The 10,224-nt window shown below is 39.7% G+C and overlaps 1 protein-coding gene across 1 annotated transcript; it reads left to right on the top strand.

The window, feature by feature from the left end:
• The first annotated feature begins 7,168 nt into the window (after positions 1-7,168).
• On the top strand, positions 7,169-8,820 carry LOC307013763 (nanos homolog 1-like). Its single transcript, XM_079641304.1, has one exon. It carries the CDS (start codon positions 7,298-7,300, stop codon positions 7,973-7,975), a length of 678 nt encoding a protein of 225 aa, XP_079497430.1. The 5' UTR covers positions 7,169-7,297; the 3' UTR covers positions 7,976-8,820.
• Positions 8,821-10,224: the final 1,404 nt, after the last annotated feature.

Here is a 10,224-nt window from a genome sequence, read left to right as displayed (position 1 = left end):
CTGAGCCTCTCTCAGGGTGGCCCATCTGGCCAGCGCCCAGGCTGAGGCGCCAGCCACCGGCTCCACTGAGCGGGACCCATCTGTGGGCCTGTGTGGTATCGACCATCACACTGCCAGACCTGTCCCGGGCTGCACATGGGTCCACTCGTCTGTGTGTGTTATGCAGATGGGATAGTGGGTCAACTAATAGCAGCAAATCACTCCTAGTGATTTTTTTTAAACTGCCCGAGGTGTACAGATGGGCAGCAAGATGTTTCGGGTGTCAGGTGAGTTTTCTAATGCTGGAAAGCACAACTGGAAATATTCTGGTCAACTGTAAACTGTATAAGGGTCAGTTCAACCCACAATCAAAAATACAGGTTTTTCTCTTAGCTACAGTATAAGGGCTATTTGAGTTTGATGTTCTGAATAAAGCAAAAAGGTACAATGTGTTAAATAGGTTGTTCGTAGAGTTCATAGATGACAATCATACTTGAATATTCACCTGTAGTTGTGATATTTCTAGCTTATTATTTCAAAATGAAACCAACATTATTTAACGCTTGTTCAATTGGACTGCATTTATCAACATAACTATCCATTTGATCAGATCCAAAGCTCAAAAACATCACACCAACAGCTAGTCCAAATATCAAATGTTACTGTGAATATATTGTAAACACATTAACGCCATCCAGCAAAGTAAGTGGCTAACCCAAACTACGCTGTATCTGTTACCTATGAGTGTTTAGTGTCTTATAATTCAGTTTCAAGAGTGTGAGATTAGAGAATGCAGACATGCTAGCAGATGTTAAACTAAAAGATCACAAGAAAAAAGCAGAGCAGGAGCTAACATGAGACACATCTGCCAAAAACTCTAAACTAAGGCAGGGGGAAGATACAGGTAACCTTTCTACAAGCCAAGTTTCCTTTTTAAATGTATTGGTAATGTTTACTGAAATGTGTGGAAATTCAGTAAATATTACTTTATGTTGCATTTCCAATCTGAGTTCGGGCGACTATTGCTCTGCAGATTATCTGAGGGATGTTTCACAATTTATTCAATATGGATTGGACTGAAGCCTGCAGACAATAGGATCTCACGAGAGGACATAAGACCATTTTGATGGTTCCTTTATAACCTTTAACCTTTCCTATAACCATTCACGACTTTATAGCGCCATGTTACAATCCATTAAGCTCCACATTACCGTATATATTTGAGACATGGTTGGCCACAGTGGCAATTAAAGCCCTTGCAGTGCTCGTGTTAGCATTATGCTCCAACCATAGATGCTCAAATCAGCATTGTCTTAGTAAAGGTTATTTCCACCAGGCGAAAACACCTCACTTCAGACGTGTCACAGTAGCCTCGCCTGGCTGCACAGTTGTAAAGCTTGACATGGTGTGTGGGACAATGGCAGCTCTCGAAAGCATTGTGGTAATCAGGGCCGATGGAATTTTCCCTGCATCATTAAAAAGGGATTGGTCTGCTCACTGCGTTCATGGGAAGTGCCGTTAGTTAACCCAACAAAGGTGCTCCGACTGTGGACCCCCAGAGATGAAGGGCATCGCAGGGGCTCAGCGAATCCACCTAATCCTCTCGGCCCCATTGTACCGATACACTAGTCTAAACCCTTTGACCACTTCCCGCTCTAATCTCTGCAGATTTGAGTTGAGTTAAACACGTTTCTGATCCGTTGGCCCACAACTTCCCTTCTCCTCCCCTGCTCTCCTCACAAGTTTAGGTACAGCAGAGAGATCAGTGTTATTGACTACTTTATCTGGAGCCAAAAAAGATAAGTTTTTTTATTTGATAATCAGCAACTTTATTGTTAATTGATTATTATCTTAAGATACATCACTCCTGTTCTGAAGTCTTTACACTGGCTTCCTGTGTGTCAAATAATTGATTTCAAAATACTGCTGCTGGTTTATAAAGCACTGAATGGTTTAGGCCCAAAATACATTTCTGACTTCCTGCTAAATTATGAACCATCCAGATCTCTCAGGTCTTCAGGGACGGGTCAGCTTTCTGTCCCCAGAGTCAGAACTAAACATGGAGAAGCAGCGTTCAGTTATTATGCTCCAAATATCTGGAACAAACTCCCAGAAACCTGCAGGTCCGCTGCAACTCTGACTACTTTTAAATCCAAGCTGAAGACTTTTCTTTTTGCCGCTGCTTTTAATTGATATATTCACATCTTAAACTGCACTGTAACTTTTATTATCGTTTCTTTTTAATGACTGATTTTAAATGCCATTTTCTTAATGTCTTTCATTTTTTGTAAAGCACTTTGAATTGCCTTGTGTTGAAAGGTGCTATATAAATAAACTTGCCTTGCCTTGCCTTACAGTAATATTGTTGCTTTTCTTTAAAACATGAAATAGTAAACGGAATATTTTCAACTAATGGTTGGATAAAACAAGCAATCTATCTATTGCCCCACATTGTTTAGACCAAACAATGAATTTATACTGAAAACAAGTGTCACTGTCTAAGCCTAAGAAGAAATGCAGTTACATATTGCTTGTGAAAAGGGGTTAGGGTTAGGGTTGTAAGTTTTTAAATAATAATAAAAAAAAGCATTTCAGAGGAGCTCTTCTTTTTAGGTATCATCAATATACAAACACTGTTCTCTTAAAAGTTTGTTTAAACACTAAAGACTAATCTGAACCGAAGATCTTTGAGATACCTTTGAGTCTGTTTGTCTGACCAACAGTAACGGTACCAACCCCAAATATATCAATGTTATTTTTAAATAGAACGCGCAAAATCAACAAATCCTTAAATTGTGGGAGCTAAAAAGAGACTTTTATGATTATAACAATCAAAATAATCGCAGATATTCTGTGTTTCAACTTGGATGGAAAATCAATTTGAGTTGAAATGTCAAGATACTCCCATAAAACGTTAATATTAATGTGCACATTAAGGTTTTATCTGGTGTCTAGATCTATGGACATTAATTCACATCCTTTCAGTTGCACCACTTCCACCGTGTCAAGAGGACATTGTGTTTGTGTGTGTGAATACATGATTGCGTAGCTGCTGGAAGGAGGGGTGGAGTTTTTTGGGGTAAGTAATAGCTGAGGGCTTCTGGTCGTGACAAAGCACTTGACAGGCCGAGAAGCAACCCCCTAATTTCGGGTTGACCTTGGTTTGCTTAGCATACCTCATTGCTGCTGGTGACGGCGACACGTGTCTGGAGTTGGGTTGACTCTGGGAGCAGAAGGTGTGTGTGTGTGTGTGTGTGTGTGTGTGTGTGTGTGTGTGTGTGTGTGTGTGTGTGTGTGTGTGTGTGTGTGTGTGTGTGTGTGTGTGTGTGTGTGTGTGTGTGTGTGTGTGTGTGTGTGTGTGTGTGTGTGTGTGTGTGTGTGTGTGTGTGTGTGTGTGTGTGCAGATGGACGGACCGTTAGGGATGCAGGCCTTTATTCCCAAGAGGGGAGGCAGGGGTCAGGGATCAAAGCCCCAACTGACTCCCCACCCAGCGCTGTGTCTGGGGACGTACGGAGATTCAGAATGAAGCGCTTCTTATGCAGTTTGTGTAATGAAAGCAGCGACAGGAAAGGCAGGGGTCTGTATGAGAGGTGGGCTGTTTGTGTGTGTGTTTTCATGGAGGGGAGTGTTGTGTGTGTTTTCTGTGCCAGGCTGTTGTAGCATGCAAAATGTGGAAGTGCAGCTGGCACGTGCCTGACACACACGTACACACACACCGCAGAGTCTAGAGAGGTCTTTTAATTAAGGGATTTGTTAATTTTCTATTCAACTTGACAGTGATGAATGGGGAGCCTCGGCTGCTCAGCAGACAGAGCTTCCTAGGAGGCCTCAGGGTGTGATCATCACACACAGCAAACGTATTCACACATGAAGATTGTTAACTCTTTAGTCTCTGCACTAACTGGAGCTGAACTAAAGCAACAACAATACTATATGTGACTCACTCTCTGTAGCAGCCAGATAGGAATGGGAAGTAAACAAAGAGAAACTGTTTGGCAGTGACGTCTTTTTGTTATATAAGCTTACCACAGACTCTTTCAAGTGCCTTTATATGCCATGTAGAGATGCATTAAGCAATGTATGACTTGAAACACCAGTATGTATTGGTTTAATATATTAAAAAAAACATTAGATACATACTTTCAAACAATATCTGGGCATTGTAATATAGTAAACATTACTCAAACAGTAAACAGTGTGTTTTGTTAGGGACTATTCCCAGCTATGCTTCTGATGTGCTTGCGGGTATTAACAGCAGCATGATCGTTTATGTGGGACGGCTTGAAAATCAACTAAAGCACATAAATCAGTAACCAACATGTTACCATGCCTACATGACTAACTAGATCATTTACCAGAATGTGATAACACAAGTGGCGTTTTAAAGACATGGTTAACGATGTTATGTTAAAATGACTCTTAATTCCCATAAGGCTATTATTTCAATGGGGAAGGCGTGTTCTTTATTATTATTTATGCACAACCATAGAGCTACATCAAATATAACACAATACTTTTTTTGCGCATTCATTACATTTTCTATAATAACAAACATATAGAATATCACTAGATTTATACTTTAGGTGGCGCTGCTCTATTTAAAGCACGTCATATCCTAAAGGGGATAGTACATATCTGAAATGCTTGTAGTACGCAGTAAGTTGGCAGTTTGTTAGATCAACGTATTCAACTAACTAACTATTGTAGCATTTACGCAATAAGTCCTCCTTCATGGAGGTTATAATGTTCAGAACTTTCTAATATTGCGTCCATTACTTTACATGTATATCAATAAGGGGAGGCTTAATAAAAGAAAAATCTTGCAGTGTAATGAAAAGAATAACAGCAGTCCAAGTTACACCCTCAAAAATGACCGTAAAGTTGTTTCAACACATCTCATAAACATTTGATTTAATGCAAGACTGTTGTGTTTGATCGCATATAGTTGTATCCAATAAACTGGCAACTGAGTATATGAACCTGCATGTTCTTAACTTTGGCTTCTAAATCTAAATTAATATGAGTCTTGTTTTTGTGTGTCTTTGACAGATTCTTGTCCTCTGCACTTTAGTTTCCTTATTACATTTTAGGTGATTTATTACTGCACTGTAAATACACTCCCTAATCAGTCTTTTTTGTGTATTTGTTATCTTTATTGTGTCTTAAATCTTATGTTCTTACAAATTAAACTTGAATTGACTCCTATGTTGCAGCCAAATCCTCCTGTAGATCAGCATCTGCCCTCCATCAAATGCTGGGAATCAGAATAAAGCTCTTAAATGTATAAGTGCATGTATTTCATATTCATTATCAATACTTTCTTTGTTGATGCCAAACATGTTTTGCATTAATAGTCAAATAGGCATCCTGAAGCAGCAGTGCTCCATCTCATATTGGCCCCAATGCAATTTATCTATTGTGATTTGGCGGCCATTCATCTTTTAAATGCTCTCTCATGATTTCCTTTGTGCAAGCAGAGCTGGAGGTGACCTTGGAAATGGACCATGTGGTGTATTCTGATGATAATGTATTCTTATATGCAGGAAACTGTCTCGCTAACATGATTTTTCTTCATGCTTTGTGCCATCGACTCTCGCTGGAAACTTTTAAAGTAGCTGCCAATGCATTTTGTATTTATAGGGAAATGCACACTTCAGATTTGATCATTATTTAATATAATATTCAATCATATTGCTACACTAAATGGGTGCCTTTCTTAAGCGTTTATATGAATTGCCAATGCACACAAACATTGGCAAAAACATGCTTAACAAACACGCTATTAAAGAAACTGGTGTGAAAACATTGAATCTGAATGTAGATAAAACTATGGGTTTAAGTTATTGTATACATTTCCCTAAAACACAGGATATTTTTGACTCACTTTTATTCTATATTATATTCTTTTATTGATTTTTTGTTTTGGTCAATAGAAACCCCCACAGTGGTGGCATACTGGATCGTAGCTCACTTTTTAAAATAAGAGAAGCGCAAATGACTTTTGTCTCAACATTTGACTTCCTTTAATATTTCACTTGAATGTCTGCCAAAAATAGTAACATAGTCATTGTCCCGGCAGTCAGGTCAGTTGTCAAAACATTTTTTTGTGTGCCTGTCTTACTGAGCTTTAACTGCCACACTCACACACACAGCACACTCTGTTTTAATGCATATTAATGAAGTTAAACGGCCTGCTGTAGGAGACAATGGAGCAGAGGAGGCTGGTTGTGAGCACAAAGCCGTGGACTCAGGGGAAGCAGAACAGGTGCAGGGAGGAAACGGCAGCTTCACGTGTAAACACCCTTTAAAGGTTCATCGGAGCAGGAAGGGATCTGCTAATGTGGGCAAACGCACAATAAGGATTTGTATTTGTCTTTATGGTCTTTGTTTTGGTTTTACTGCAATTTGTGTTCTCCTGTTTTTGTTGAGAAACTTGAGCGCTCTTCTTTGTTCCTCCATCCGTCCACCCTAAGTTATTTTATTTTAAAACTGTACGTAATTACAGGTTTATATATATAAAATATTTTCTTTAGGATGTAAGGAAACATTTAGTTTAAAGGCTCCATATGTAATGTCCAAAGACATAGGGGGCAGCATTGCTCGTTTACTATGGGTCCAAAAACAACAATAACAGCAGGGCAAGAATACTAAACAATTAACCAAACAACTAGAACTCTGATAATAACGTTATCTTACAATATGTATGTGTGCCGTTTGCATGTTGTTTAGTTTTAGTCTTCTAAGGAAGTGTTATGGAGTTTTACACAACATAAGTGAAGGGCTTCTTTAAATAAGAACAAATGTATCAAATCTAATAAATAAAAAGACAGCTGTTTTCTTAAGCACTAAAAATCAATGTGTCAACACACAGTTACGAGTTAACTAACACACAATAGGAATAATACAAAAAAAACATGTTGGTCAATTTCTTTCTATATTTTCCTTAAATGTAAAAAAGCCAAAAACCAACAATCTAATAAATCTTTCTGAAAAGAAACACAAACAGGGATCATTCTCTTGCTACACAAAGAGATACTCTTTTCGTGGTAATAGTTACATCCTGGAAAGGAAACAGTTTTTTCCTCAGCTCAGTACCTCCCTGCTCTGAGGACCCTCCTATGGGACAGGAGAGATAATCAACTTGAACCAAACCCCGCCCACCTGTTTTATTCTGGGGGCTTTATCAGTGCCTACATGTTGCCTGCTCTGCATACTGGACCCAGAGAGAGAACACAGAAGATCTCCTCCACAGATTACCCATGCTGACAAACACACATATTCACCTCTGCGGACGTTAAACTCTGCAGCTCTGACACGATGGATTTTTTAGACAGTGGCTACCTGGACGCGCGCTCTCCGTATGATAACACCTTCAATTTCTGGAACGACTACCTCGGTCTGTCGACACTCGTGGCCAAAAATAAGCTCCCGTCCTTCAGACCCAACTCTATTACAGAGTCTCTTAAAGCGACGCTGGGCTTGGAGGATGATTCCCCGGTGTGCTCCTGCGTAATTGGGCACGGCAGGGACGGTGATGGACACTCGGAGTGCTGCTGCGCGGCCCCGGGCTCCCCACCGATCTCCATCTACGATCTGAAGGAGCGCATCTCGCTGCTCAGGCCCTACGAGCAGCTTTCTGCTGATTCCCCGCTGGGAGACAGAGATTCTTCCTCTTACAGAGGGAGCTTCGCCGGCTTAGACCTTCTCTCCATGGAAAGGAGGCGCAAACAGACTCAGAGGTGCAAGCCAGAGCCGAAAGTGTGCGTCTTCTGTCGGAATAACGGCGCGCCGGAGGAGGTTTACGGCACCCATATTCTGAAGACAGCGGACGGGAGAGTGCTGTGCCCAATCCTCCGGGCGTACACATGCCCCCTCTGCAGTGCCAACGGCGACAATGCGCACACCATCAAGTACTGCCCGCTGTCCAGAGACCAGACGAGCCAGAGAGTGGCAAAGGGAGGCAGACCGCTGGGGAAACGGCTGAAGATCTTCTAAGCGAGGAGATGAAGTTTGAGAGTTTGCACTGTACATTGTGTGTATGGCAGTTGTTTTGCCCCCATTTCATGCACAAGACAAGTCTGGAGTAAAATAATGATAGTTTTTTTCTATGTGTCAAAGCTTCATTATGTTTCTCTTGGGCACAGTTTATATTTGGATGCATTACGCGCAATATGTTTCCTCCCCTCCCAGCACTCTTTGGACTTTGTGATCAAAATGAACCAAAGCACTGTACAGATCGACATGTGAATGCCCGCCTTCATGCTGTATTCAGAAGTTGCTGTGTTTCTAAAGAAGCACAGTGCCAGAGAAAACTGTCCTGTGCATGTCAGCAGGCTGCTCTGGGTTTATGATTCCAACATAAATGATGAATATGCAGCACTCCCGAGATGAATGTTCAGTCCCATATGGACATGCAAGATATACTTCTTTATATCGAGCACAGTTTCTTTCCTGAGATCAATGTTTTCTACCAAAGGAATACACTTTTGTATTGAAAGGTCATGTCATTGTTTATATGTTGGATGTCATTATGTGTTTTTATGTGGATAGTATTTTGCAGATTACAATTGAATGTAAAAACAAGTGGAAGGTAGATTGCTGGTTCACCAACAGTAGCTTGAGTTTACTGTTCAAAAACGAAATCTTTTTTTTATGCGGAAAAATATTCCTTTAATTCTTGTAAATGTTTTTAAAGGGGGTGAACAATTTGAGCAATTAGAAACCTGACATTCCAAAGTCTTTATCTGTCAATAGAAATCTTTTATGTACTTATTTTTACCTTATGTACCATTGGGAAATATATTCACTGTAAATGATTCTGAATAAACATGTCATTTGCATTTTCTTGGACTATTTGCGACGACAGCTGATTTTAATTTGCAACAGATCATGCTTTTCATCATGTAGGTGCAGCGGCATGAATGAATGTTATTTTGAGTCAAACGTATTTTGTCAAACATGACTGAATAAGCATACCCAGCTGTATTTGATCTGAAAACATATGAAATAGTCACACATTTGGTGCAAAGGCTCCACCTAGTGTTGAAACCTTAAATCACATTTACCTCTATTTAAAGAACTGCAACAATGTACATAGATGTTAAAGCATGTCCCTCTACAAAAGCCTTTGGATGTCAAAACAAACTAAATCAATTAAGGAGCAAGTTTGACAATGAGATAAAATATATAAATAAATATATATGTCATATCTTAGTATGGCAGGTGTTAAGATTTCAGTTTGGTATCAACCAGGCTAAGTGGTCTCACCTACTGGTATACTTATTTTTGTTTTGTTTTTAGGCTGGTACGGTCCAGGGGATGCAAGGACATTCTTCTTAAGTCTCAAACATATCATATTTTATTTCACAAAATTATTATTTCAATCAAAAAAGGTGTTGTCTGCCTCAGTTTCTCTGTATGTATGTCCTTCAGCAGGAGTAATAGAACAACTGTAGTCCAATATTTGTTAAACTAGTGGAAGGGCCTAGCATGGACGAACCCATTATGTTTTGAAGTGGATCTAAATCACTTTCAATAACATTGCTAGATCAGGCATTGGTGCTGCAAACATGTACTTTAGGAATAATCTGTAACATGAGTACCCGACTGGGACTATTTACACGATTGCCTACTAAAGAAACTTCAAAACAACACATCTTCAACATCAAGGTGTTGTTTATATGACTATAACCACATTGACACACCAAAGTCAGAAAAATAACTTCCCAACTTCAGAAAAAGGAATCATCAGAGGAGCAAATGAAAACACCCCAAAATGTTTTTAAGCCATCTTCCCTTTCCCAGGGTGGTAACAGTTCTAAATAAACATTTTAAAATAGGCCATTTCCCGCCAGAAATGTTTAATTATTTTCTCTAGCTGTCAGTGGTGACAAGTCCTTTAGATAATGTTCTAAAAATATTGGCTTTAAAGAGAGCAGGAATGTGTCATTGAGCAGGAATCTGAATCAATTTGTGTTTAACCAAATCATCTTGCCGTACCTCTTACTAAGGAGGATTTAAAGGCAGCTTCTGACTCATCTGGAGATGTCAGTCAGGAGGACAGTTTCTCTGTATCAGCAGGTCCACATTCTTCCCACTCTCACTGTCAAGATACCAGTGACTGCATTTTAAATAGATCAAACAGAAATGTCTAAAGATAGTCTGGGAACAACATCAGTAAGGAGGTTTGCAAAGAAGTGACTGTTTAGACTACATTAGAATCTGCATCAATAAGTCGACCAATT

Source organism: Notothenia rossii, assembly GCF_949606895.1.
Source record: "Notothenia rossii genome assembly, chromosome: 7".
Lineage (NCBI taxonomy): Eukaryota > Metazoa > Chordata > Actinopteri > Perciformes > Nototheniidae > Notothenia > Notothenia rossii.
This window is presented reverse-complemented; position numbering and strand designations above follow the sequence as displayed.